This window comes from Falco biarmicus, chromosome 4 (genome assembly GCF_023638135.1).
Source record: "Falco biarmicus isolate bFalBia1 chromosome 4, bFalBia1.pri, whole genome shotgun sequence".
Lineage (NCBI taxonomy): Eukaryota > Metazoa > Chordata > Aves > Falconiformes > Falconidae > Falco > Falco biarmicus.
The window spans coordinates 105,664,600-105,691,156 of NC_079291.1; the positions used below are offsets into that span (position 1 = coordinate 105,664,600).

A 26,557-nucleotide genomic window follows, 5' to 3' on the forward strand; every position below is an offset into this window, starting at 1 on the left:
CAGCCCCAGGGCTCCCTGGACACCATCCAAGGCTCCCAGGGATCCTGCCAGAAGTGATGGGTGGGCTCCAGAGGCCTCACAGCCAGTACTTGCCCACCCACAGGGCAACACTCTGCGAATGTTCCATCCCTCAGGGGCTGTACCTCCCCTGCTGTCACCCCCCAAAAATCTGCGTGGGATGGGGGCCACGGAGGAGGTGGGCACCAGGGACGGAGGCGGGAAGGATGGAAAGAAGCAGGAGGAAGGTGGCAGGAAAGTGGTAGCAGAGCTGGGGTTTTATTTGGTCCCAAGGAAGGTTGTGGTGCTGGCACGGGCCTGGCATGGCATGGCAGGGTTGGGCGGGGACACCAGGTGAGCAGCTGGCTTGGTGCAAGGGTGCGTGCTCAGGTGCGGGGCGGGTGGGTTGGCCATGTCCCCCTGCCCTGTGGGCCCCTCCACACAGCTGTCCTGCTCACTCCAGCTGCTGCAGGAAGGTCAGGAGCTCGCGGTGCCACTCATTTGGCTTGTCCAGGTAGCAGGCATGTCCGGCACCCTGCAGCACCAGCACACGGTGCTTGGGGAGGTGCCGCAGGTTGTTCAGGCTGGCCTGCCCCAGCTCCACGTCCTGGTCCCCGTACACGATCAGCGTGGGGGTCTGCAGAGGGGGAACGCACCCTGAGCTTGCCAACAGCACCCAGGCACGTGGTCCTCCTGGTCGAGGGACACCCTGGGACCAGGACATGGAGGGGAGGTGCTTGCCCTTCTCCCCCACCCACCATGAGAAGGGGAAACAGGCTCAGAATCCTGGGTCTCCCCACGTTCCCTGTTTCCCTCCTGCTACCCTACGGTCACATTCCTTCACCATCACATTCCCCTTTTCCAGTGGCAACATTGCTTCTGGCCTGTTTGGGTTTTCCCATGCCCAAATGCAGTGCCAGGGTCCCCTCCTCACTATCCCCTCCCAGTTCCTTGACCTCCCGCAATCTCCCTCCAGGCCGTACTTTGATCTGGGTGTACTGCTCCACTGTGAATTTCTCAGTGCAGATGGGTGCCACGGGCACATACGCCTTGAGCAGGTGGTTGTGCTGGAAGAGGAAGGGCAGGGAGTACATGCCGCTGAGCGACGGGCTGATCACGACGGCTGGACCCAGGCACAAAGCCTCCGAAACTGCTTTCAGGAAAGCCCCCGGTGCTGGCTGGCCCACTGGTGCTGGCGCCACGGCATCTTTCGAGAGCCCCAGCCCTGAGCCGTGGGAGACAGAAATTGCCCTGTCATATTCCCTGCCGCCTGATGACCAGGAGAAGCCAGCACAGCAGGACACTGGGGCTGCCATCCTGCCACCACAAGCTCAAATGGCTGTGACAGCTCCCCCCGGCCCCCACCTTGCTCCGGGGCTGCACTTGCCACCATCCCTTACCCGGCAGGTCAATAGCCACAGCTCGGTAGCCGTTTTCGGCCAGTGTGGCAAGCGTCTGCAGCTGAAGCCAGGTGTCGGAGGAGAAGCGAATGCCATGCAGCAGCAGCACTGTCAGCTTTGGCGCCTGCTGGTCTGGCTCAGCTTGGCGGTAGAAGAGGGTTTGGCCGTCCACCGTGACGGTGCTCTCGGTGAGCCGCGGGGCGGCCATGGCTGGGGTTGGGAGGGATGTTGCGGGGGTTGAGAGGTGGAAGTGGGCCCGGGGCCCACGGTGGCCCTGTGCAGCCTAGCAGAAGGGGCCACAGGCCTCGTCCTGGCCTCGAGGCCCGGCGGCGGCAGGAGGGCTGGCAGGCTGTGGCACTGGCACTGGGAAGGGGGGGTTACACTGGCACCACCCTCCTTCTGGGGGACACGGGTGGGAGGCCGGCCCCGGGGTGGGTGCGGGGCCGCTCGCTCGCGGCAGGCAGGCTCACGGTCCTGCCTTTGCCTCAGTTTCCCCGCCCTGCACCGGGCCGGCGGCCCTTACCTGCTCCTCCGCCCCACTGCCGGCCGCCGCTCGCCGCCCGCTCCCCGCCGCACCACGGGGCTGGCGGTGCCGCGCCGCGGGTCCAAAGGCCGGCGGGGCGCGGGCAGAGGAAGCGGCGGCACCGCCTCACGGAGCGCAGGGCCCGAGGCGGCCCTGGGAACCGCCGCCGCCCCACCGAGCCGAGCCCCAGCGAGCTCTAGCCGAGTCAAGCCGAGAGCCCTACCCGAGCTCTGCCGAGTCACCCGAGCTCTCCCGAGCGCCGCCGAGCCGTTGCCGAACCGAGCCGAGCCCTAGCCGAGCTGGCCGAGCGCTGCCGAGCCCTAGCCGAGCTGTTGCCGAACCGAGCCGAGCGCCGCCGAGCCTTAGCCGAGCGCTAGCCGAGCTGGCCGAGCTCTGCCGAGCTCTTGCCGAACCGAGCCGAGCTCTAGCCGAGCCCCGCCAAGCCGGGGCTCCTCTCCCGGCACCGGCCGTTCTCTCCCGAGACCTCGGTCCCGGCCCGGTGGGTCGGTGCGGCGGGCAGGCCCCCGGCTAACAGCCCTCGGGGCCTGCAGGGCTGCGGCCTCCCGCCAGGCGGAGCCTCGGGCCGCGGGCGCGGCGCCGTGAGGGCCGGGGCCGGGCGGGCTGCATGTCCTGGCCGGGCCTGAGGGGCGGCGAGGGCGGCGGCCGGAGCCAGCGGGGGCTCGGGGGGCTGGAGCCGAGTGGGGCTCCCAGCGCCGGGCGTGGGAGACGCGGGCCGGGCCGGAGAGAGGAGAGCACCGCGGTCTGAGGCCTACCCTGCCCCGCAGCAGTGGGGTTTGGGGCTTCTAGCCCCTCGCTGCCATTTTCCTTCTCCAGGAGGAGCAGAGATGCCGGTCGGCCGCGGCCGCCTGGGGCTGCTGCTCCTCGGGGTGCTCCTCACCTTCCTCCTCTACCTGCTGCTGCCGGCCACGCAGCAGGAGCGGCGCCTGGCGGGTACCCGGCCTGAGGAGGGGAAGCGGGGCCGGCGGGTGGCCAACACCACCGCACGAAGCGGAATGGCTGCGGGAGAGCCCCCCGTTTTCTACAGGGAGGCTTCTGCAGGGCCCCAGGCCAGCGGCGCTGCCAGCCCCGGGAGGTGGGTCAGCCCGCCGGCTCCCGTAGCAGAGGAAGGTGGTCGGTCTTCCCTAGCCCTCGTGGCCAATGGATGACTGTAGGCATGCTGTCTTCCCTGAACCCCTTCCCACCTGTTTTCCCCACCACAGGCCCGATGTCCTGTTCCTGCATGGCCAGGCATTCACCTCCAAGACGTGGGAGGCCTTGGGCACACTGGCGCTGCTTGCCGGAGAAGGCTACCGTGCAGTTGCAATAGATCTGCCTGGTAGGACCACGGCATTGCCCTGAAGTTGATCCCTCTGGTCAGCTCCAGTCCATCACCTTAGCCACTGCTGGGGTCTGGACCTCTTTAGGGAGGGCTCTGGACCTTTTTAGACAGCTAATGGTGGTCCCCATGGGTATTTGGCTTTGCCCCAGGGCATTGACTTCCGTGGCCACCCAAACGCTTGGGCTGGAGTTGGCTTGGTCTGGCTGGTGCACGGCTGTGGCTGTACAACCGCTGAGGCTTGACTGGGTGCCTATTTTCTGCCAAGCTAGCTGAGCCTCAGGGGGAGAGATCATTGCAGGCTGCACAGTTCCCCCTACCCCACACCCACTCCATGCCCTCTGCCCTAGGCTATGGGGATTCACCCCCGGCGGAGATGGCCACAGCACAGGACCGTGTGGCTTTCCTGGACCATGTCCTCCAGGAGCTGGGCATCCGGAGGCCCGTTCTTGTCAGCCCCTCCATGAGCGGCCGCTTTGCCCTACCCTTCCTCCTGGCGCAGGGGGACCGGCTGGCTGGCTTTGTGCCCATTGCACCCGTGGGCACCAAGGACTACACTGCTGAGCAGTACCGGCGGGTCCAGGTGAGTTGGGTTGGTGGGCTCTGGGGATATCCCTGGGTACTGGCAAACCTTGTAGGCTAGCTGGTTGTAAGGTGGCATGGAGGGTGGCCCTGTTTTGGGGTGAGCGAGGGGAGCAGTGAGGGGGACCTTTGCTCCCCTCAGCTCGTGGCGGGGCTGGCACCTGCCTTCCCTCAGCTTTGCAGCCCCCATGATGATGGATGGAGGTGGGCACAGCACAAAAGGAGTGTGGTGGCCATTTCCCCCTCTGATAACCCCTCTGGTTTTCTCTCTGCCCTTACCAAGACGCCCACCCTGATCCTGTATGGTGACCGTGACACAATCCTGGCTCCCCAGGCCCTGCAGAGCCTCCGGCAGCTCCCTGGGCACCGTGTGGCTGTGGTGCCTGATGCCGGCCATGCCTGCTACCTGGACAAGCCAGACGACTTCCACCGGGCCCTGCTGGGCTTCCTGCACCAGCTAAAGTGAGCGCTGCCGAGCAAGGACAGAGGCTGGGGCATCCTGTGGGACTGGGACACACAGGTGGCTGGCGTGAAAGGTGCTGTTCTCTTTTGGGGTGTCCCCAGGGTGGCTGCGGGGGACACACTGAGGGTGTTCCTTGTCTGGCAGGACAGGGTGTCCTCTGTCAGGAGGCCAATAAACTGATGCTGCTCTGGTTTCTGCGTGTGTCCCCAAGCGCCGCGGGGCTCCCTGGGCTCCAGCCCCATCTCTCGGCCTCTAGTGTGGGGCAGGAGGGTGCCCGGCCCGGCCCCTGCCTGTCTCCTGCCTCCTGCCCCCCTCCCCTTCCCTGCCCCCTGCCTTCAGCCCACCCCGCGGCCCCGCTCCTCCCCTGCCCGCCCCCCGCCCGCCTCCTGCCCGCTGCCGGCTGCGGGGCGGAGCGGAGCGGGGCCGAGCGGGGCCGGGCCGGGCAGGCGCCGGCGGCAGCAGCGCGGAGGTAGGGCCGGGCCGGGCGGGGGTCCGAGGAGCTGGGGCGGGCCGGCAGCGCCCGGCAGCCCGTGGGGGGCTGCCCTGGTGCCTTCGTCCCCCCGCAAGCCCGCACCCCTCGCGGTATATACCCCGAGGTACCCTGCACCTCCCTCCCCACCCCGTACTGCCTTGCACCCTTAACCACGGTACCCTGCATCCGCGGTACCCCTTGCACCCTGCCCTCCTGCCCCCCCCCCTACCACGGTACTCTTCACCCCTCTGCACCCCTCACCGCGGTACTCTGAAAGCCCCCCGTACCCCCTCGCACCCCTAATCATGGTGTCTTGCACCCCCCTGCACCCCCAACCATGGCATCCAGCACCCCTCTGCCCTCTTGCCTGTGCTTCCCCTGCACCCCAACAACACAGCCGCTGCACCCTAACCCATGCAGCACCCTGCACCCCTAACCACGGTACCCTGCACACCCCTGCACTCCCAAACATGGTGTCCTGCCCCCCCCCCCAATACACCTGCACCCCTACCCATGGTACGCTGCACTCCCCACAACTCTAACCGTGGGACCCTAACTGCAGTACCGCTACACCCCACTGTGCACCCTCCCTTGCACCTCAGCCAGGTACCCCTATACCCCACCTGTGCCCGTTTGCACCCCTAGCCACAGTACCCCTGCACCCCTAACCACGGTCCCCTTGTGCCCCCCTCAGAGTCTCTCTGCACCCCTTGCTCCCATAGCTTGCCCAGTGTTCCCCTTCAACCCCTCCTGCTGTAGCTCCACGTGCTCCTAAGCACCCCACATCCTCCTGCTCCTCCAGCTGCCCAGCACCCCTCAAATACCCAGTAGCCTGTCACCCTTCTGTAGGCCCCCCAGCCCCCCCGTCCTCTGTAAGCACTCAATCCCCCTTCACCATCCCCATTTCCTTGCACCCCCAGTGTCCACCCTTGTACGTCTCCAGTACCCCCTAAGCAAGCCATGCCCCCCTTTCCTTACCTGCACCTCCTCACATCAGCACCCTTCTTTCCCCACCTGCACTCCCCTAGCATGCTGCTGGACCTCTAACCACTGACTAACCCCAGCTACCATGTGCCCCTGCCCTACACACCCTTCTTCCCCCCCATAACCCCCTCCCTTGCCTCGTTGCCCCCCTTTCCTCCCTGCTAGCCCCCTATGCCCCAGCTAGCCCTTCTGTGGGTCACACCCTCACCCCATTGCTTGCCCTGGCACTGCGTCTGGGGTGACAACATGTGCTTTTGGGGGGAGAATGAAAGGATGGCATGGGGGGCACACCCCATCCTGCCCCTGCACCCAGGTGGGGGAATTTCTCTGGTGGTGGCAGCATCCCAGGACTCATAACTGGGAGACCTTTGCCCCATCCTGCTTTGGTTTCTGTGACGACCGAGCTTGCCGATGGACTTTGGAGGGGCCGGTGGGTGATTAACCATCTCACCGCTCTTCCCCCAGGGCTTTGCAGCCCCAGTCCCTGACATGGCACCCGGGAAGCCCGGGAAGAGCACCGGGGCCTCGGAGGACCCCTCGGTTACACTTTTTCGGGAGTACCTGAGGATTGACACCGTCCACCCTAAACCTGACTATGGTGAGGATGGGGGGAAATGGACGGGGAGCCATGCAGGGATCCAGCAATGTGGCTTTGAAGCTCCGGTCTTTGGACCCGGATGCCCAAGTCCTGGGCTGGGGCTGTTTTGATCGAGGTGTTAAGGAGCGAGCACCTTTGTGCCTTATCTCTGCTGGTGCCTTTGTTTGGGGCGAGGACATCCATGGATGTCTTGACTGCACCCAGAGCTGCTGTTTGCTTCCTCCAGCCCTGTGCCTCAGGGTCCTTGTTTCCATGCTGCCCTGGCTCTGGGACAGGTGATTGTGGTAACCCCGTGCAGATCTTCTGTTAAAATTTTCATCCTCCCACTAGAGTACATCAAGATTTTTTTATTGGTAGAAAGCTCCCGAAACTTCTGTGGAGGACTGTCCTCCCTGAACTTGCCTCCTTCAATTCTTATTTTTTCCTGTTCCCCTAGTCCTTGCACCAAAGGGATGGTGACAAGCTGCTCCTGTCCCCACTCCCAGCCACCTCTTGTGCCCAGGACCTCCATCACCTGCCCTCTCTGGTCACCTCTTTCCTTGGCCTGGGAGCCCCGGAGAGCCTTGTGAGTTGTAGTGAGGGGTGGGAGATCCTGACATAACTCTGGGCATCCCTGCTCCTCCCCAGATGCGGCTGTCCAGTTTCTGGAGCGTGTTGGCACCGACTTGGGCTTGGCCTGTCAGAAAGTGGAGGTGAGTGAGGCGAGGAGCAGCCCCCAGTCCGTCCATCCATCCACCCATCCACCCATCTGTGCCAGGTCCTTAGTGACTGGGCTGTTCCCCTGCCTGCCACCCTGGAGCTGGGTAGGAGTGAATCCCCTCTGCCTGTAATCCTTTGCTGACCTGAGCCCTTCCTTAAGCCTGTATTCCGGCTAGTCCCTGCTGACCTTTGCAGCCGCCCGTGCTATGATTAGCTGGGGACCTGGCAGGGTCGTGTTGGCTGGGGACATCCTTCCTGCTGGGCACCAGCTGTCCCAGGGTGTCCCCGGGCACCCGGGGAAGATGCTGGGTTTGTCTCCCCTCCTCCGTCTGAATTGCAGCCAGGTCTCGTGCCTTCGTCCAGGCTCCGTCTAGCTTTGGGGGAGTGCAGGCATGCCTGCTCCTGCTGCCTGCCCTCTCCCAGCAGAGAAAGGGGTGACCTGCTGGGTGGCATCAAGAAACTTTTCCCAGTCTGATGCTTTTTGGCTGCAGCCTGCCAGTCCCAGCCCCTCAGCCTCGACCTTGGTGACATCCTGCCCTTGCCCCACAGGTGTGCCAGGGCCGCGTGGTGCTGATCCTGACGTGGCAAGGCACAAAGCCCCACCTGCGCTCCATCCTCCTCAACTCCCACACCGACGTCGTGCCTGTCTTCGAGGTGCTGGGACAGGGCAAGGGGTGGGCAGGATGGGGTGGGTGGCAGGGGAATGGGAGCTGGTGCCTGCTGTGCCCCTATGCCATCACAGCCACTCTTCCCCACAGGAACACTGGACCTACCCACCCTTTGAGGCTGTTAAGGACTCGCAAGGCAACATCTATGCCCGGGGTGCACAGGACATGAAGTGTGTCTCCATCCAGTGAGTGGAGGGCTTTGCACGGTGGGCACGGTGGTGGGGGTGCCTCTGAATGATGCACGACAGGATGCTGCCATCCCCAGAGTCTCTGGGGCTGAAGGTGCTACCCCTTGACCCTGCCTGGGGTGTCTCAGAGCACACCAGCCCCTCTCCTCCATGATGACCAGGCACCACCTTCTCCCCACAGATACCTTGAGGCCATCCGGAGGCTGAAGGCAGAGGGAAAGTGTTTTGCCCGCACCATCCACCTCACCTTTGTGCCTGGTGAGTCCCCAGGGTGTCACCTCTCAGGGGAACAGGAGGGGCTGGCAGCTGGGTGATGCTCTGAAGTTCCCCACAGCATGGCAGCTGGGCACCCTCCTGCCAGTCTCTCCAGATTTTGAGCCAACCTAGGTCAAGGCTGGAGGGGTTTCCCTGTCCAAAGACATCGGGTGTGCTGGCAGCACCCAGGCTGGCATGAAAGGTGGGCTGGGGGATGCCCCAGTTCCTTCCTCCACACCAGCCTCTCCCCCACAGATGAGGAGGTGGGTGGACACAAAGGCATGGAGATGTTTGTGCAGCGCCCCGAGTTCAGAGCACTCAACGTGGGCTTTGCCCTGGACGAGGGTGAGTGGTAGCAGGGCTGCCATGGGGACGTGTCTCCTCTTGGCATGCACCCTTCTGCCTGTTGGCATCGTCCCCTGGGCACTGGCACCCAGCACAGCTTCCAGAGACCCCCCTGGGGGCTCCTTTTCCCGGGGAGTGACCCACACGGTGCCAGCCTGGAGGGGAAATGCTGCCAGGGCAGAGTAGAAGGGGGCATGCCATGGCACTTCTGTGCCCTGCTGACCCCCTGTCTGTGCCTGCTGCAGGCCTGGCCAGCCCGTCTGACACCTACAGTGTCTTCTATGGCGAGAAGAGCCCATGGTGTAAGTAACCGCACGCGTGGCACCCTGTCCCTGGCTCTGCTGGGCGCTGGGGCACTGATACTGCCCTGGGCTTTCTGCTCAATGCCTCCTTCTTCCCCTGCTGCCACAGGGATAAAAGTGAAGTGCATGGGTAGCCCCGGGCATGGGTCCCGCTTCATCAGCAACACAGCGGCCGAGAAGATGGTAAGAGAAGGTGCAGCCCTCTGCTGCCTGCCCTGGGGCTGCCTGCAGGACTGGTCCTCACCCACTGCCCTTCCTTCCCCAGCACAAAGTCATCAACTCCTTCCTGACCTTCAGGGAGAGCGAGAAGCAGAGGTAGGAGACAGGCAGCGGGAATGGCTGTGGCTTCATTTCAGTCCGTGGAGGGGGTCTTTGGGATCCCGAGCCAGGCTCTGATCCGGCGCTGCCGCTCCGTGCCTCAGTTTCCACATTTGGGGGTACTGGTGGGGTGGGGGAGCACTTCTCCTCCTCCCTGGGTGGTGGAGGTTGACTCTCCCTTGCGTCCCCCGAGGCTCAAGTCCGACTCAAGCCTGACCCTAGGGGATGTCACCTCACTCAACCTGACCATGCTGGAGGGGGGCGTCTCTTTCAACGTGGTGCCCTCTGAGATGGCAGCCAGCTTCGACATCCGCATCCCACCCACCGTGGACCTGAAGGTGGGTGCCATGCTGGCCCCACCTGGGAGGGAGCGCGTTGGGGGTACCCCGCTCACACTTCTCCTCTGATCTCTGCCTCAGGCCTTTGAGGAGCAGGTGGCTGCATGGTGTCGGGGTGCTGGGGACGGTGTCACCTATGAGTTTCACCAGGTGAGGGGTCTCAGCCACCTGGCACATCGTACCTGTCCCTCCCCTGCCACATGCCCACCCCCTGCCCCTCACCTGCCCTCTCCCTCCATCAGAAATGCATGGACCAACACGTCACCTCCACTGAGGAGTCAGACCCGTGGTGGAAAGCTTTCAGCGGGGTCTGCAGGGACATGTGAGTAGTGTCCCCAGGAAGGGCGGGACCATGGTGGGGACATCCTCTGGTGGGAGGCAGGTGGTCCCCGGGGGTCTCTGGGGTCATGGCAGGCGTTGGGAGGGGTTGTCCTGTGCTGTGCCAAGGCATTTCCCTGCGTCCCTCCGAAAGGGATGGGATTGCGTGTCCTGCAGGACTGAGGGACCTTCCTGGTGTGAGCTCTTTGCCTGTGGGGTGGCAGGGGGGCAGGGGAGCCGGCTGCCCCCATGCCCATGCTGATGCAAGGTCTCGCTTGTCAGGAAGCTGCAGCTCAAGCTTGAGATCTTCCCAGCTGCCACCGACAGCCGCTACATCCGAGCGGTGAGTGCCCTGCCAGCCTGCCTGTGGGTCCCCCACCCGGGGTGAGACCTGCAGCCCCAAACAAGAGCCATGCCCAGGAAAAGCGGGGCATGTGGTGCCCATCCCATCCCTGGCCTCACCCTGTACCCCACCATCCCCAGGCAGGACACCCCGCTATTGGCTTCTCACCCATGAACCGCACCCCAGTGCTTCTCCATGACCACAACGAATTCCTCAATGAGCAAGTCTTCCTGCGGGGCATCGACATCTATGCACATCTTCTGGCTGCCCTGGCATCGGTGCCCCCGCTGCCTGCTGAGGGCTGAGCGCCCTGGCGAGGGGCAGGATGGGGCCGAGCCAAGCAGCAGGACACAAGACTTTAAAAAGGGATCAGGGGGTTAGCACAGCAAATGCCTACCAGTGTGCCTGGGACACAGATGGCATCATGCCACGTTGGCAGTGCTCAGGGCTTGCCCGATGGTGATGCCTGTACCCAGTGTCCTGGCTGTGCCCTCGAAATCTGGGTCCCAGCCGCACCCCTGGGGGTTGTGTCCCCCTTGCCCGGGTGCCAGCAGAGCCTTGTGCCTGGGTGCCTCCTGCCTTTCCTGGTGCTGGTGGTGCCTCCCCCTGTCCCTGTGCCACCTCCAGCTGCTCTGGCTGTGGGGTAAGGGGCTGTCTGGTACCCTGCTCTGCCTGCCTGCGCCTCATCCTGCCTCCCTGCCCGTTTGCCAGGGGAGCTGGGGCCGGTGCCACCTGTCCTGCCTGTGCAAGTCAATAAATCTCCTTGGTAAGCATGGCCAGCAGAGGGGTCTGTCTGTCTGTCTGTGGCACTGCCTGTGGGGTCTTGGGGAGCCCGGGCACCACAGATTTCCTCAATGTGGTGGCGTCTACTGGGGTGCTCCCTGCTCCCCTGGGTTTGTTGGGTTGGGGGATGGTGCTGTGGGCCGATCCTGCCCAGGCAGGCTGTGGGACTGCTCCTCAGGAGCCTCTGCTCCAGATCAGCCTCGGGGCTAGAGCAGCTGGCGGTGCTGGGATTCATCCTGCTCCCACCAGGTCCTGCCATAGTGCCGCTCCCCCAGACCCCCAGGCCTGGGCAGGCAGCGTGCGGGTCTGAGCAGGCAGCCGACCTGATCTACCAGAGCTGCCCCGGGCTGCATCTCCTCCTTGCTTTTACCCCACCCCGCATGGCTCCCAGCACCCAGGGGTGCTGGATCTGTCTCAGAGGCACGCTGTTCCCCGGGGAAACCACGGCAAGAGCCAGCTGAGGGCTCACTGAGCCAAACTGGGGTGGTTTTACCCTGGCCGGGGGCGGAAGTTGTAGGGCTGCTCCACTAAAAAAGGTTGGGGGTGAGCCAGGCCCCCCCTATCCTGCTGCCTTCTGTTTTAATTAATAAAGATGCTGCAGCCCTCTGGGGGCTGGGCTTAATGAGGCTGCCCCCGTGCCAGGCTGGGAGAAGGGATGAGGCCGGTGGTGATGGGGTGCTGCAGAAGCCGTCAGCTCCCACATCCTTCTCCTCCACCCAGCACGGGGAAATCCAAGGCTTTTGGACGGGAGGGATGCCTGCCTCCATGCCAAGGCTCCCCAGAAAATTCTGTGTGGAGTCTCTGATGTCTCATATGGCCATGTCCCCTGACCCTGCAGCCCCGGGAGAGGGTGGCCTGGGAGTGGTGTGTTGGGTACCATGGGGTCCTGCTTGCTGGCTAGGGTCCCTGCTCAGGGTGCAGGTGAGCAGGCACCTTTTCGGCAAACAGTGGTGCATCCCCCCTGCCGCCCTGCCCTGTAGGTGCACCAAAGCTGCATGTAGCACCCCGTGCTCCCCTTGATCCTGCTCAGCCCCCTTCTCCAACCGGCCTGGTGTCCCCAGCTTGCCCGGCTGCTGAGATGAGAGCCAGGTGCTTGCTGGTGATCACCCCACGCTGAGCATCCTTCATGGGGGACAGCCCAATGTGCCGTGTCCTACCCCTCCAGGAAGGCAAGGCTGGGGAACCCCAGCTTCCCCCCTTGCTCCCCAGCCTCCAGGGATGAGCCATCCTCAGGGATGAGCCGGAGAGGCCGGCAGGGTTACTTCTTTGCGGGAGGGGGCTGCGGCAAAGCCTAAACCGCTGGTGGCAGGCGACGATTTAGGGGTGTGTGAGCTCTGGGCGCTGCCCCCGGGGGCTGAGGCTGTTGCGCCCCGCACCGCACCCCCCGCGCATCCCCGCCGCCCCGGGGGATGGGGGGGTGGCGGGGGCGGGCCGGGGCGGGCCGGGGGCGGTCGGATGGCGGCCCCATAAAAGCTGGGTGCCACCGGCAGCCCCGGGAGCGGCGGGATGCGGTCGGCGGTGGCGGTGTGCTGGCTGGGGTCTGCGCTGCTGGCGGCGGGGCGCAGCCTGCCCCGGCTCCGCCTGCCCTACCGCGGTGAGCCGGGCCGGGGGCACCTGCTGCGGGGGGGGCTTGGGGGGCCTCGGCTGTGGGCGCTGCGCCCCAAGTGCGGGTTTATGGGGAGGGTTGGGGGGGGCACCTTGCGCTGGGGCTCGGTGTGGTCTGGGGTCTCGGCGGGTGGCTGCTCGGCGCGGTCCCGTCCCGCACGCGGGACGTGGGGGGCCCCGAGGAGGAGGAGGAGGTGGAGGAAGGGGGGAGCCGGGTGCTGGGGCGAGGGGATGCGCCGCCGGGCTCCGCGCCAGCCCCGCCGCTTCCCACGAGGGATGGTCTCCCACGTGGAGTGGGGGGAAACTGAGGCACAGCGCTGGTCTGGCACCGGCACGCCCTGGGGGTCGGGTGGGTGCTGCGGTGCGTGGGTGGGCATCACCCCCCGTGGGTGCTCGGCGCTGGGCCCACGGCTGGGTGGGCTGCCCGGCAGGTCCCAGGGTGCTGCTGAGCACAGGCACCCTCTGAGCCCCGCCGTGTTGGGGTGCTGGGGGGCCCTCGGGGTGCTGCGCTGGGAGCGCTTGGTTTTAATTAAAACTCCTGTGATCCTGCGCTGGCCCGCTGCATCCCCTCCTCTGCCAGCTTAATCCACAGGCTACTGCCAGCCAAACTTGACAGAGGAGTCCGGAGCGCCCTGATTTCCTCCTTCTGGCCTAAAAGCAATGAACCTGCTCTAAAAAAGAGCAAAATAAAATAAATGGTGTAATGCAGATCTTTCCCTTCCCAAAGAGGGGAAAGGACTGGGGCAGCCCAGCCCTCAGGGAGCCCTGGGAGCTGTGGAGCAGGTCCCTGTGCCAGGGGAAAGCTGCTGGCTGCCCTTGTGCTGCCCGGGCTGGGGGTCCCCTGGCCTGGGGGCATGGCTGACTGCATCCCTGGCTCTGTCCTGGGCAGAGTGGACAGCCACAGGGGTTCCCTCTCTGTTGAAAAGGGGAAACTGAGGCATGCGGTGGCCCCACTTTCCTCGGGAGGCAGCAGGCGCCCAGGGTGGCTCATGGCTCTGCCCCGTGGTGGGTTCTGCTGTCCTGGGGCTGTGCTTGGCAGTGGGGCTGGGAGGTTTGGGGTCCCAGCAGAGCTTGGTCACAGGGCTCAGGTTCTGATCCCCTGCAGCACAGCCTGGCTGTGCCATCCCCCAGGTGCGAGGGGCTCCCCGGGGCCACATGAGCTCCTCAGGCTCCCACAGGGTGTGAGCAACCTTTTGAAGCTTTTTTTTTTTTTTTCCCTTCTTAAGCTGATTATTCTGTTCCTCTTCCAAATTGGAAACAGAAACTGAAATTTCCCATGAAACAAATTCTGCCACCGCCTTCTCCCCAGGGGGAAAAAGAAGAAAATTGAAATTTCAATTAAAGCCATTAGAAACCTCTGAAAGAAAACTGGGGTGAACTGAAGCTGCTTGTGCTTAGCTTATTGGTCTGGGCTGTGCATGGCTGGTGGCTCTGGTGATGGGTTGATGTTTGGAAGGGTGATAGGAGAATGTGCTGTGCCATGGGTGCAGGGGTGGCCGTGTCCCCAGCTCTCCTTCTCACTTCAAGCCACTCTTTTCCTTTTGCTTTGGCTTCCAGCAGTGGCTTGTGTTGAGAGGCGAAAGAGCATTTTGCTGCTACGTGGACTGGGAGCATTACAGCACAGCCCGGTGCCCTCCAAGCTCTCCGCTGTCCCACCTGAAGGACCCCTCCATCTGGAGGATGGCTCCTATGAGACCCACACCCTGGAGTAAAGGGGTCCTGGGGATGGATGGGGCATGGCAGGGTGCTGCTCCCTGGGGAGATGAAGCCAGGGAAGGGGAAGGCACCCAGAGCTGGTGTAACCTGAGGTGCAAGAGGAATTTGCCGGAGCTGGGGGAGAAGGGGAAGCTTCACCTGAAACAATAAAAGGAGCCTGACAACTTTGGCAATGTTATTCTGAGCTGGGGAAATATTCCTGGGCAAGAATAGAAGGAGACAACAGCATTTTCCTGGGCTGGGCCTGGCAATATGGGAGGACTGGAGATGCTGGGAGGTCATGGGAAGGAGGGTACCCCCTGGAAAGATGGGGTGGAAGGACCCTCGGTGCCTGGTGCCAGCTCTGCTTGCAGGCACAGGGGTCTTCCCAGTGAGGATGGAGCTGGTGGAACTGTATCCCTCCATGCTGCCTGTATTACCAGTTAGGGTGTTGGAACTGCCCTTGAGCGACTTGGTGGGGAAGGGAGCTGTGTGTGATGGGGTGGATGTGTCTCCCTTGCAGGTCCCAGAAGAGGCATTCCCCACCAGGATGGTGGCATTGTGCCGTTGGCCACCTTCTCATTAGGGGTGACAAATGTACCCCCAGCAAGAGCAGAGCTTGGCACCCCAGTGTCCTGGGCTGCTGGAAGCTGGGCTTGTCCCAGTGCCAGCTTCCCCTCTCACAGGGACATGCGTGGGGGATGCTTAGGCTGGGGGTTTCCCTGGGGTCAGAAGTGGCAGCTGGCAGCCTTCCCCAGTGGAGGGTGTTTGGGGACACTGCTGCGTTCATCAATGGCGCTTTGTCCTCCTCCCCCTCCATCTGGCGGTCGTGGCGCTTGGGGCGCCTGGCCTGGTGTTGGGGCAGCCGCTGGGATGGGGTTTCAGAGGCTGGTGAAGCTGAGCTGCTCCCTCTTGCCCTCTCCCTCGGCAGCAGCTGGGTGGGCCCACCATGCTGGGGATTTCAGCTTGCTGACCCTGAAAGTTATTTCCCGCTCAGAATCCATCACACCACTGCCTCTGCATTGTCATCACCACAAGGGTCCCCTTGGCACCTCACAGGATTCAGGCTTGGACCTGCTTTGGGAACTTTGACCATCAGACCCTGTTGCTTTAGGATGTGACATCCATTCCAGGGACACAGCATCCCCATGATACTGCCTTTCCCCAGGTGCCATCTTCATGCCATGGTGGGGAGGAAGCCTCCCCGACAGTGAGGTCTGGTGGTGGCGGCGGCGGGCTTTGTGTGCCCATTTCCCCATGGCGCTGGCTGGGTGCCTGCTATTGTGTCCCTGACTGGCACCAGGGAGGGGGAAGGACCTGCTTTTTGCCCACCCCGTGTCTGCTCTCACCACCCTCCCAAGCTCTGTGCGAGCCCAGCCTGGGGCTGACAGCATGGCACAGCCTTTGCCAGGCTCTCGTGCACCCCAGCGCGCTGTGGCATGGCCACAGGAGGAGTCTGGAGTGGATAAACCAAACCTTGCTGATGGCAAACTTGCCTGAGACCCTGCTGCCTGCTGGCTCTGCAGCTTTGTCTTTGGCTGGGCAGGAGAGCAGCACCTCAGGCAGGGTGAGGCCTGGATGCCCACACCTCCAGGGTGGGATGAAGATGGATGCTGCTGTTCACAGTGGCTGGGGGCAGCTCTTCTGGTGGCCCAAGGACAGCTCCATGATACTCAGAACAGCAGCTCGGAGGGACCCTCCTGCCTCTGAGCCCATCGCAGTCATCTGGTCACCCCTTGAAACAGCCAGGACCCCTTGGTGCTGCCACCAGCGTAGGGGTCTATGGATCCTTGTGTGAAGGGTGTTTGGGAGCTGGAAGCCTGCATGGCACCTGCAGTTGTGTTGCCCCTCTCTGGTTTTCCTGGTTGTGATGCCCCTTTGCTGCAGCCCCCTCTGACAGCTTGGCCCCCAGGTCGGGGGTGTGTGTGTGCTCCCAGGGGTGTGAGAGGGCATTTAGCTGTGGGGTGTTATCCATTGTTTTTCCCTCCTGTCCTTGTGCTGGGTGACAGCTTGGGGCCCCAGGGCTGTGCTGTCCCAGCAGGGCAGGCTGTGAGCTGGGTGTGCTGGAGGCCCCAGCATGCGTGGCAGATGGAGGGATGTTGTGGGGACCGCCGGGGAGCAGGACATCCCCCAGGCTCAAGGCAAGCACTTGTGGCCGCGGCTGGGAGGGGACATTTGAGGTGAGCAGTGCTTACAGAGCCCTGTGGGTCTTTGAGGCTGGGATGGCTGGTCCTGACCCTTCCTTCCCTCCCTGACAGAGCTTTTGAGCACCAACCGCTCCATCCTCTTCTTTGGCCACCGAGGCTTCCTGGGCTTCCGCTCCCTCTACCTGGATGAGTACCGTGACCGGCTCTTCATCGGGGGGAAGGATGTGCTCTACTCCCTGCTCCTGGACAGGGCCAGTGCAGACCCCAAGGAGGTGAGCTGGGGTGAGCTGAGTCCTGCTCAGCACCCTGGGGTCTCCGACCCCACCCTGGCCCCCTGTGCACCCTATGCCCCTCTGAGTGGACATTGCCCAACCAAACCAGGCAAAGTCACCCTGAAACAGGACCTGCCCTGAGGATGTTCCCATCTCAAGTGCCCCAAAATGCATCTGAAAACTTGTACTGCCTGGCAAGGGTGGGCTGGCTGTGGTGCCTGGAAGCCAGGTAGTTGTGGCTGGCAGCCTAGGAGATCAGCGGTGCAGCCCACTGGTGCTCTCTGGGTTCTGAGCAGGGTCTCAAACCCCATTCTCCTAAAAAGCTGCCATCGGGAGAGCGGGTGCTGCCCATCCTCATCTGGGCATCCCCTTCACAGGCCAAATATACAGCTGAAAGCCTGCAGAGACAAGGAGCTAAAAGCATCCATCATTGCAGCGAGCTGTGCCAGGGCTCAGCTAGCAAAGACATCAGACCTCTCCTGGCTCCTCAGTGGGAGAGGTGATGGACCAGAGCAACAATGCTGGGTAGTGGCTCCCCTCCTCCTTCACCCTCTCCATTTCAACTTCTTGTTTTTTTAAACATGGCTCTGGGCTGTTTCTAGCTGAAGAAAGTGGAGAAGGAAATGGAGTGCCCCTTGGTGTGCTGGGTCACCGCAATGGGGTCAAGGGCTTGTGTACCCAAGCTGCCCTTGGTCCGAGAGCTGCCGAAGGCTGCAGGAGACCTGGGCTCCACCACTCCCTGCTGTGCCCCAGCACCCTTTCCACGGGCCACCCACAAGTCCACCCCCTTCCAGGCCAGCTCTGGCCATCCCCAGTGTGAGCACCCACACCCAGCCCGGCTGCAGGCTGTGACTGCCAGGGTGCTTCTCCCCAGGAGGAAGGGTCCTGCCCTGAGACCCCTGGGCTGGGTGAGCTCTGGGGAGCTGTTCCCTCTCTCTGTCCCTCTCTCCGTCCCTATGCCATTGGCAGCCTGGGGTTGTGTATTTGCAGGGCTGGGTCCTTGCTGTCCCCCCTCCCTGCTCCAACAGGTCCTTTGTGTTTCAGATCTACTGGCCACCCCTCCCTGGGCAGACTGAGGAATGCTTTCGGAAGGGGAAGGACCCAGGGGTAAGTTCCCAATGCGTGCTCTGCCCCGAGCTGGGGGGGTCCCCTTGTGTCCTGGTGCTAGCCGGCTCCCCCCTGCCAGGGCTGTGCTGTGTCGTCCTGCCGGGGATGGACCTGTGGGGCTCACAGGCCAGTTAATGCTGGGGCAGAGCAAGGGACCATCCTGGTGCATGAGGGAAACTGAGGCAGGGAGCTGGTGACCAAGCCTGGCCATTTGGCACGTTTGCTCTGGGCTCTGGAAATGCTGTCTCGGGGGCTCTGCTCAGCCCCACGGCCACAGAGCAGTGGCCAGTGTGCCCCAAACATGGCTACACAAAGTGGGCAGGGGTATCTGGGCTCCAAGACCTGAGCTCAGAGGCACCAAGAGCCCTGTGCTGTGCTCCAGTCCCCAGCAATGTGGTCTGGCCTGTCCTGGCCATCCCTGATGGTGGGAAATCTGTAACTTGCTCAGGTTCAGTGACCTCACTCCCTAAACCTCACCCCTCTTTGCATCCCTCCTGCCCCTATAGGAAAGAGGACTGTGGCGGGGAGAAAGTCCCTGAGGCTCCCCTGGCCCAGACAAATTGCTCCCGGGAGCCCCGTCCCGCTCTGTGTGTTTATTTTACAAGCTCTCACCGACAGATCTAAGCCAGGGCAGGCTCGATTTCTTATTTTTCTTGAACGTATATTTTTTTTCAACTTGCTATTTTAGAGGCTCTTTGCAAAGGGAAAATAAACAGCAGGGAGGCTGGGAACCCCCGGGGCAGCTCCGTTGGTGGTGTTCCCAGCAGACAAGGGGCCTCGCATCCCACCGAAGGGGGACGATGGGGGGACAGGCAGGGCTGGCGCTGGCCAGGGCAAGCTGCTGAGCTAACGGTGGTGGTGCCTGAGCAGGAGAAGGATGGGAGCCCTTTTCCAGCTGGAACTGCCAGGAGAGACCGCGCAAGGTCTGAGGTGGCAGGTCTGTGGCCCCAGGGGCGTCATTGCTACTTGTTCCTGGTAGAAGGGGACAATCCCAGACAGTAGCAATCAGGGCTGTCCTGGAGGCAGCTGAGGATGCCTGTGGGTATCCGTCTGTCTCCCACGTTTCCTTCTTTTGTTTCATCCCCGGCAAGCAGGAACACAATGGGGAAGGACGTCCCTGCCTCTGGTCACGTCCTGGGCGCCGGGAAGAGAAGGATCCTCAGGTGTTCAGGGCTGGGTGTAGGAGCCCATTGTTTTGTGTCCCAATTGTGGACAATGTGTTGTGTCCCAGTCACATTGGGAGCTTGCTGAGCAGGTGACCTTGCTCCCCCGGCTGGCACGGGCTGTGTGATGGGGTGAGTGCACGGGTGCCTGTGGGCAGGAGATGCCCAGGTGATGGCTGGATCACGTGTGGTTTCCCCAGGATGCTCTCTGTGGCAGGACGACCAGTAAAAAGCCCTGTCCTTGTGCAGTCCAGATGAAGCCTATGCAAGCCCTGTTGGTGGGTGCAAGATGCCATCTCGCACCCCTGGCACTGGGGTGAAGGCAGAGAGCCTGGGTGCATCCCAGGGAGCCAGGGCTGGGGCTCACCCATCACTGTAGGGCCCCAGGCAGAGGCGAGGAGTGGGGCTGGGTGAAGCACCACCAAGCCCCCTGTGACCTTCCCCTCCTCCGCTGTTCCCCCAGACTGACTGCGCCAACTACGTCCGTGTGCTGCACCCCTACAACCGGACACACTTGCTGGCCTGTGGGACGGGCGCCTTCCACCCCGTCTGCGCCTTTGTCTACGTGGGGTACCGTGGTGAGGTAGGTCAGCACCACAGTGGCGTGCCCATCCTGAGCGTCCCTGGTGGGACACCCCTGGGAGGTAGATAGCCATCATCTGCTTCCCTTCTGGGGGGCTTCAAGACTGCATGGGGATGCTGAATGTGGTGTTTGCCTCACGCTGAGTACTAGGGGGTATCAGGAACCAGCTCCCTGTTGCCCCTTTGCCCTTGCACTACCCCCTTCCCAGCTCCCCCACCTTTCTGGCCTGGCACTGCCTTTCCAGACATGTCCCCTGGGACTGGTGTCCTGCCAGGGGCTGCAGCATGGGTGGTGTTTCCCCCCCTCCCAGCTCGCTGCTCATAAATCAGGTTGGCTGGGATGGAAAGGCAGAACCCCCTGCTCGCAGCCCGGCACTGTGCTGGCAGCAGGAGCCCTGCCCATACCACAATGCCTCCGGCCAGGCTGACAGACAAATGGTGGGGCTGGCTGGTCCCCCTGGCTGCTTCGCATCCTCATAGGATCCGACTTGCCTCAAAAAGCACGGCTGCCACTTCCAGATGGTCCCTTCGGGAGCGCTGGGGCTGTGGATGCCTGCAGCAAGGTGCCTGCAAGCGGGGCAGGGACCAGCCCCAGCCCCTGCATGCCCAGGCACGGCCCCGCCACAGCTCAGGGCTCACCTGCCTGCTCCCCCTTGCCCAGCACACCTTCAGCCTGGACCCTGCCAGCGTGGAGACCGGCCGGGGAAGGTGCCCGCATGAGCCCAGCCGCACTTTTGCCAGCACTGTTATCGGTAGGTTGTCTTCCTTGGGAACTGAGAACCTTTGGGGTGCAGGGACCAGGGATGGTCCCTGTGCCAGCCGGGACTGGCTCTCAGCCCCGTGGTGGGGTGTTTTTGCCAGGTGGGGAGCTGTACACCGGCCTCACCGCAGATTTCTTGGGCCGTGATCCCGGCATCTTCCGCAGCATGGGGACCCGTTCCGCCTTGCGCACTGAGGTGGACCAGCGCTTACTCAACGGTATGGGCTCCCCTCTGCCTCTCCATCCCCTCCAGCTGGGCTAATGTCAGGGACCGTGAGCCCTGTGGTGGCCAGGGCATCTGCTGGCCATGGGTCAGCATCCCCCATGCCAGGTACAAACAGGGAAGGGCACCGGGGCAGCAAGATCTGGGGGTCCTCCTGGCCAGCATCCAGCCCCAGCATGGTGTGGGGGTCCAGAGGTGGTTTCCATGCCCTCTTGACCCACCTGACATGGCTGGCTCTTCCTTGTAGACCCCAAATTTGTGGCAGCCCACTTGATCCCAGATAACGATGACCGGGACAACGACAAAGCCTATTTCTTCTTCACGGAGAAGGTGGTGGAGGCAGACAGCAAGGAACACACCATCGTCAGCCGGGTGGTGCGGGTCTGCGTGGTAAGATGCTGGTGGGGACCGTGGGGGACAGGGATGTACCAAGTCACAATGGTGCCCCTGATGCTCCCTGTCCCTGCAGAATGATGCTGGTGGCCAGAGGGTGCTGGTCAACAAGTGGAGTACCTTCAACAAAGCCCGGCTGGTGTGCTCTGTCCCCGGCCCCGGTGGCATCGACACCTACTTTGATGAGCTAGGTAAGGGGTGGTGCATGGAACTGGGGAGCGAACCAGGGCTGGTTGCTTAGTCAGCGGCTTCGGGAAGCCCCTGAGATCCAGGAGAAACCCGATGGTTCCATCCCTAGAGGATGTCTTCTTGCTGAGGACGAAGGATGGGAAGAGCCCAGAGATCTATGCCCTCTTCAGCACCATCAGGTGGGTGGCCAGCTTCAGCCTCTGGGGACGTCCAGCTGCAGCTGCGCGTGACCTGCCCCGTCACCATCACCATGTGGCTGACTGGCTGCTCCCCAGCCTCCACCAACTCTGCCCTTGTCCATATGTGTATGGAGATGTTGGTGCTCCCATGTCCCGCACTGATGCCACCAGTGCAGAGCATGGGTCTGCTCACCCCATTCAATGTGCCCTTTCAGCCATGTCTTCCAGGGCTCCGCCATCTGTGTGTACCGCATGGCTGACATCCGGGAGGTCTTCAATGGGCCCTTTGCCCACCGGGAGAGCCCCCACCACCGGTGGGGTGCCTACGAGGGCAGGGTGCCCTACCCGCGGCCTGGTGTGGTGAGTGACTCCCTGGAGCTCTGGATGCCCTCTGCTCCTCCGATTAATCTTTGGGGGTGGTGGTGAGGCCAATCCTCCATCTTCTCACCTGCTGGCATGGGCTCCCTATGGGATCCACCCCAGGACAGCTGGGGACCAAGGTCTGTCAAAGAGGTGGAGAAGATGGATCCCAGATTGGAAGGTGGGGAGGGATCCAAACCAGCTCTGCAGCAGGATGGAGGAAGAAAAGAGGGATGGGTGCTGGGGTGGCTGGGCTGAGCTTGTCCCCTCTCATTCCCACAGTGTCCCAGCAAGACCACCAACGAGCCCCGGCGGCAGTATGGCACCACCAAGGACTTCCCTGATGAGGTGCTGCACTTTGCCCGTGCTCACCCCCTCATGTTCAAGCCCGTGTACCCCCGGCACCGCCGACCCCTCCTAGTGAAGACCAACCTGCCCTACCGCCTGCGCCAGCTTGTGGTGGACCGAGTGGAGGCTGAGGATGGGCAGCACGACGTCCTCTTCCTTGGGACAGGTGAGCAGCAGGAGGGGCGTGCAGGAAAGAGCCCCGGTGCTGGGGCTACTGGTGGGCACGCAGCTGGGGTGTGCGATATCAGGGTGCTCACACCTCCATCCTCCTCCTCCTCCCCACAGACACTGGCTCAGTGCTGAAGGTGGTGGTCCTGCAGAAGACAAGCTCAGCCATGACTGAGGAAGTCGTCCTGGAAGAGCTGCAGGTTTTTAAGGTGCTGTTCGCTACCCTACTTGCACAGGAGGAGTGCAGTGGGATGAGCTCAGGTTGGGGACACATGGGGATGGAGGATCAGGGCTGTCACCACACTGTTGGGCACTGGGAGGTCTCAGGGCTGTGAGGGGAGAGGTTGGTTGTGTTCACCCTCCCCAAAAACGTTCCTGGTGCCCCTTCAGAGCCCTGATGGCTCTGAATGAGCCAGGCTCTCCATGGAGAGGTTTTTGCCAGCCTCACGTCTGCTCTCCTCCCCTGCAGGTGCCTGTGCCCATCACCCAGATGGAGATCTCCGTCAAGCGCGTGAGTACAGACGTGGCTTGGCCACGGGGCTGGGGACAGGGCAGGTGACCAGGAGGGACTGAGCTGTTGTCACCAGCCTCTCAAAGCCCACATGGTGCTTGCCCTGGGTGAGTCCCAGCTGGGGACCCTGGGCACTGTGCCTGTGGGGGCTGCCAGCATCACCATCTTGGTGCTGTTCCCCCAGCAAATGCTCTACGTGGGCTCCAGCCTGGGGGTGGCCCAGGTACGGCTGCACCAGTGTGAGACCTATGGTACAGCTTGTGCTGAGTGCTGCCTGGCCAGGGATCCCTACTGCACCTGGGACGGCACCGCCTGCACCCGCTACCAGCCCTCGGGCAAGCGCCGCTACCGCCGCCAGGATGTCCGCCACAGTAACCCTGTGCACCAGTGCCTGGACCAGAACCTGACCGGTGAGAGACTAGGGGGGCACAACAGGGCTGAGGGGCTTGTCCAGGTGCCCCAAGATGTCCTGGCATCCGCAGCCCTCAGCATACAGAGGGGCTTGCGACCACCCCAGGTGGGCTGGGGCACCCTCGTCTCCCCATCCTGTAGACCAAGGGGTGCCCTGAGAGAAGGTGGGTGCTCCACCTGGGTCTGTCCCCAGGGAGGGGGGGGAGAAAGGGACTGAAGACACTCAGTGGCCCAGGGGAGCTGACACCCACGCACGTGGGAGCCTGGCTCTGCCCCTCCTGTGAGCCCATGTCTGTCTTCACCTCAGTGGACGATTTTGAAAGCGTTGAGGAGAAGGTGCTTTATGGCGCGGAGGACAACAGCACCTTCCTGGAGTGCGTGCCCAGGTCCCCGCAGGCCACTGTGCAGTGGTTTGTCCAGAGGCCCCCTGACGAGCAGCGGGATGAGGTGAGGTTTCCCCTGCACCTGCCTTGCTTCCCTTGTGAGGACACGGGAGGGATATGGGGCCAGACCTGGACCACCCCCCCCCAACCTCGTGGTGGCCAACAGGTGAAGATGGACGAGCGGATCCTGCAGACGGAGCAAGGGCTGCTCTTCCGCAAGCTGCACCGGCACGATGCCGGTGTCTACTACTGCAAAACATTGGAGCATGGCTTCACCCAGACGGTGGCCAAGACAGCCTTGGAGGTGATTGCCAGCAAGCAGCTGGCACACACCTTCCGCCGGGAGTGGGGGGATGACCCCCCGCGCCTGCCTTGCCCCGAGCCCCAGCTGGCACCACAGGCTCCCAAAACCTGGTTCAAGGACATCATGCACCTCATCAGCTCCCAAAACCTGCGGCGGGTGGAGGAGTACTGCACTCGCCTCTGGTGTGGCAGCCGCCCTCACCACCGCAAGAGCAAGCTGGCCCAGTCCAAGCATGCCCTGGCTGGTGTGGACATGGGCAAGAAGGGACAGACAGCCAAACCCCACGGCGAGAGGAACCGTGTGCCCCGGCAAGCAGTGTCCACCTAGAGAGGGCTGTGTAATGGACGTGGGGTGGCTGTGGGTGAGGACCAGCTCCCCGTGCTGCTGGCAGCCCTGGGGACCTCCTGCTGTGGCGGGTGGCTTGCAGCCCAGTCCCCCCAGCTGTGGTGGATGGGATGCCAGGGCCAGCTCCTGGGCGGGTCCCTGTCACCTTCAGTGGCCGCAGGGCCACCTCCAAAATGGGCAGTGTGGTGGGATGCCTTGGCCCCCCCTTGCTCTTGCTGGGTGCTGTGCCAGGTGGGGGGCCATGGTCCCTGGGGCAGGCTGGGGCTTGGCACGTGCAGTGCCACTGCTGTACCATCACCCCAGGGAGCTTGCTGGCTGGCTTTCTCCGCAAATAAAGGGGCCGAGCGCGGCACCGTGGGGAGTGGCTGATGGCTCCAGGCTTTCCATACCAACACGGGGCCTGGGAAAGATGATGCCCGCTCTCACAGCGGGGGAAAAACAGCATCACCCCTAAAAGCCTCTGTGCCCAGGATGAGCCCTGTGCCTGGGGAGCCACAGCCATGCCATACCACCCAGGGCATACCCTGGGGGACGGGGCTCCTTCCAACCTTCCCTGCGGCATAGGGCACACTCAGCAGTGCCAGCCTGTGTCTGGGTGCAGTTCCTCCCCCCCCCCCCTCCGACCCCCACCCCCAGGCAGACTGTTTTAGGGTTGGGCAGGGGCAGGGAGAAAAGCAAATGGCTGCCAGCACTTTAGACCCATTCCTGGGTAAACAAGGGAGAGGCACTGATACCACTGCCGTCACTGTGCCTGGGTGGCAGAGGGGATGGGGACATGCAGAAGAAGGGTGGCCCCAGCACAGTCTTGGGGGGCTGCGCTGGTTTCTGGTGGTTGGTGGCCCTGCAGGACTGTGGGGGACAAGGATGGTTTTGGTGGGCTTGATGGTGGCTGGTGGAGGTAAACCAGTACCCAGGGACTCCCCCAAATGCAGCGGCTGACAGGGTAGGTGCATGGAGAGCACCCACAGGCTGCCGGCACTGTCCCAGGCTGCCAGCAAGGTGCTCCTTTGCTTTCCTTGCCCAACATGAGCTCACTCGCCTCGCCTGGTCAGCCCGGGGTGATAAAGATCTCCCCCTTCCTGAGGCAGGGCTGCCCCACACAATGGTGTGAACCACAGCCCTGCTGGGACAGGCATTGTTCAGAGGCGGAGGGACGGAAAAGAAAAATAATAATAATAATAATTAACTCCCCTAAATAGCTCATGCAAAGCCAGGTCATGATATCATCGCTCCTCCCTCTGTGTGTGCGCATGTGTGTGTTTGTGCTGCAGCTGCAGAGCACCACAGCTCACTGTGGTGCCTTTGATGGGAGCAAAGTCCCCTGGCAGCACTGCTCTGTCCCACGGCGTGCCCATGGAGATGAGCTGTGAGTCCTGACCCTCTTCTCCAGCTCCGTAATCCACCTCTCTTGCAAACTCAGGGTGCCTGCATGGGGTGTCTCCTGGGATGGGAGAGCTGTGGTGGGGCTGGCAGGCTGGGACACGTCCTGCATGGAGGGGAGTGGAGCCAGTAGCATGGATTTATGGGCCAGGCTGGAGCCGAGTACATGGATTTAGTTAATTGCAGGCCTGGGGGGAACAGAACGATAAGCAACAGGTAGAGGCAAGGAGGGACATGGTTGTAAAGCCAGAAATGAGAGACAGAAGCCTCAGTCCTCAGGGCCTGGATTTAATGGCTCCGAAATGCTTGCAATGAGCCACATGGCTGAAATGTCTGCACCCCCCATTCACTCCGAGTGACCTCCTGCGCTCAGCAGAGCAGGTGCTGGGCTGTCCACCCCAGGGGAGGCAGCAAGAGAGGGGGTCCCGGGGCCTCTGCTGTGTGCAGGACCTGGCCCTGAGGTGAGCTGCGGCAGAATACAGAAGAAACCGGTCCCTGAAAGGGCCTCCCCCTTCTCTCCCCCAGTAAATCTCGGGTGGCCGAGCCTGACACTCCTGGGTAGGTTTACATCAGCAAGGCTGGAGTAGGAGGGCTTTAAAAGTGTTCAAGTTCCAGCCTTGTCTCTCACGATGACCAGCCAATGGAGGCGACCTGGGTCCCTAGGAATTGCCAGGGGCTGAATGAACATGAGAACATCCTCAGCCTTCCCGGGGGTGGAAGGAGACAACTTCAGTGGGCAGATACAGCATCGCTGCCCCCAGTCTGCTCTGCACGAGGGAACAAGCCCTACCTGGGCCTTGGCGCAGCTGGCTGAGCCCTATTCCAGGGCCAGGAGCAGGATGAGGGGAGTGCTGGGGGATGGGGTGCGCGTGGGAACGGCCACAGAACAAAGCCATGGCGGGGGACAGGCCCCGCCACGGATCCGGCTCCTATTTTTAGTCACTTCCTAAGGAAGCATAGCACAGGGGCGCACGCTCGCCCTGGGCGCCTTCCAGCCTCCGAGGCGGCGTTAGCAGAGCTGCTGGCAGGGTCAGGGCCAACACGGCTGGCCTCAGCCTCACCGGGAGCCCTCACTCCTCCAGCCGGGGCGGCCCAGCCCCTAACGACAGGCCCAGCTCCA

The 26,557-nt window shown here is 62.9% G+C and overlaps 4 protein-coding genes across 7 annotated transcripts; 3 read left to right on the top strand and 1 right to left on the bottom strand.

Moving 5' to 3' along the window:
• Positions 1-257: 257 nt before the first annotated feature.
• Positions 258-2,270, bottom strand: LOC130148510 (putative protein-lysine deacylase ABHD14B). 3 transcript variants are annotated; one of them, XM_056337195.1, is made up of 4 exons: positions 2,144-2,270; positions 1,398-1,607; positions 981-1,222; positions 258-634 (listed from the first exon to the last, which is right to left on the bottom strand). In XM_056337195.1, the coding sequence occupies exons 2-4, from the start codon at positions 1,603-1,605 to the stop codon at positions 452-454; spliced, it is 633 nt and encodes a 210-aa protein (XP_056193170.1). In that variant the 5' UTR covers positions 1,606-1,607; positions 2,144-2,270; the 3' UTR covers positions 258-451. The 3 variants fall into 3 exon arrangements, with proteins under 3 accessions (XP_056193170.1, XP_056193167.1, XP_056193169.1); XM_056337192.1 differs by lacking the exon at positions 2,144-2,270 and adding an exon at positions 1,921-2,137; XM_056337194.1 differs by lacking the exon at positions 2,144-2,270 and adding an exon at positions 1,921-2,137 and having other exon boundaries at positions 1,398-1,760.
• Positions 2,271-2,612: 342 nt separating this feature from the next.
• On the top strand, positions 2,613-4,304 carry LOC130148509 (protein ABHD14A-like). Its single transcript, XM_056337191.1, has 4 exons — positions 2,613-3,013; positions 3,141-3,256; positions 3,607-3,839; positions 4,122-4,304. Exons 1-4 carry the CDS (start codon positions 2,766-2,768, stop codon positions 4,302-4,304), a joined length of 780 nt encoding a protein of 259 aa, XP_056193166.1. The 5' UTR covers positions 2,613-2,765.
• Positions 4,305-6,228: 1,924 nt separating this feature from the next.
• On the top strand, positions 6,229-10,911 carry ACY1 (aminoacylase 1). 2 transcript variants are annotated; one of them, XM_056337189.1, is made up of 14 exons: positions 6,229-6,355; positions 6,983-7,047; positions 7,604-7,708; positions 7,813-7,907; positions 8,092-8,168; positions 8,421-8,510; positions 8,756-8,812; positions 8,922-8,995; positions 9,078-9,127; positions 9,324-9,468; positions 9,550-9,618; positions 9,711-9,790; positions 10,069-10,129; positions 10,270-10,911. In XM_056337189.1, the coding sequence occupies exons 1-14, from the start codon at positions 6,247-6,249 to the stop codon at positions 10,432-10,434; spliced, it is 1,242 nt and encodes a 413-aa protein (XP_056193164.1). In that variant the 5' UTR covers positions 6,229-6,246; the 3' UTR covers positions 10,435-10,911. The 2 variants fall into 2 exon arrangements, with proteins under 2 accessions (XP_056193164.1, XP_056193165.1); XM_056337190.1 differs by having other exon boundaries at positions 9,565-9,618.
• A 1,501-nt stretch (positions 10,912-12,412) lies between these two features.
• Positions 12,413-24,422, top strand: SEMA3G (semaphorin 3G). The gene is made up of 16 exons (XM_056338410.1): positions 12,413-12,506; positions 16,471-16,631; positions 17,676-17,738; positions 19,365-19,484; positions 20,145-20,235; positions 20,345-20,461; positions 20,714-20,856; positions 20,936-21,050; positions 21,158-21,227; positions 21,443-21,587; positions 21,870-22,101; positions 22,221-22,312; positions 22,573-22,614; positions 22,799-23,024; positions 23,333-23,472; positions 23,575-24,422. The coding sequence occupies exons 1-16, from the start codon at positions 12,419-12,421 to the stop codon at positions 24,037-24,039; spliced, it is 2,310 nt and encodes a 769-aa protein (XP_056194385.1). The 5' UTR covers positions 12,413-12,418; the 3' UTR covers positions 24,040-24,422.
• The last annotated feature ends 2,135 nt before the right edge of the window (positions 24,423-26,557 follow it).

Bases quoted from the DNA above. Each gene is read 5' to 3' on its own strand.
- SEMA3G (XM_056338410.1), top strand. From the start codon at position 12,419: ATGCGGTCGGCGGTGGCGGTGTGCTGGCTGGGGTCTGCGCTGCTGGCG. The intron at 20,462-20,713 runs GTATGGGCTCCC...TCTTCCTTGTAG, and splicing joins GGACCAGCGCTTACTCAACG to ACCCCAAATTTGTGGCAGCC. The intron at 21,588-21,869 runs GTGAGTGACTCC...TCATTCCCACAG, and splicing joins CCTACCCGCGGCCTGGTGTG to TGTCCCAGCAAGACCACCAA.
- LOC130148510 (XM_056337195.1), bottom strand. From the start codon at position 1,605: ATGGCCGCCCCGCGGCTCACCGAGAGCACCGTCACGGTGGACGGCCAA. The intron at 1,223-1,397 runs GTAAGGGATGGT...CCCACGGCTCAG, and splicing joins TGTGGCTATTGACCTGCCGG to GGCTGGGGCTCTCGAAAGAT. The intron at 635-980 runs GTACGGCCTGGA...CCCCCTCTGCAG, and splicing joins AGCAGTACACCCAGATCAAA to ACCCCCACGCTGATCGTGTA.
- ACY1 (XM_056337189.1), top strand. From the start codon at position 6,247: ATGGCACCCGGGAAGCCCGGGAAGAGCACCGGGGCCTCGGAGGACCCC. The intron at 7,908-8,091 runs GTGAGTGGAGGG...TTCTCCCCACAG, and splicing joins ATGAAGTGTGTCTCCATCCA to ATACCTTGAGGCCATCCGGA. The intron at 9,619-9,710 runs GTGAGGGGTCTC...TCCCTCCATCAG, and splicing joins TCACCTATGAGTTTCACCAG to AAATGCATGGACCAACACGT.
- LOC130148509 (XM_056337191.1), top strand. From the start codon at position 2,766: ATGCCGGTCGGCCGCGGCCGCCTGGGGCTGCTGCTCCTCGGGGTGCTC. The intron at 3,014-3,140 runs GTGGGTCAGCCC...TCCCCACCACAG, and splicing joins GGCGCTGCCAGCCCCGGGAG to GCCCGATGTCCTGTTCCTGC. The intron at 3,840-4,121 runs GTGAGTTGGGTT...GCCCTTACCAAG, and splicing joins AGCAGTACCGGCGGGTCCAG to ACGCCCACCCTGATCCTGTA.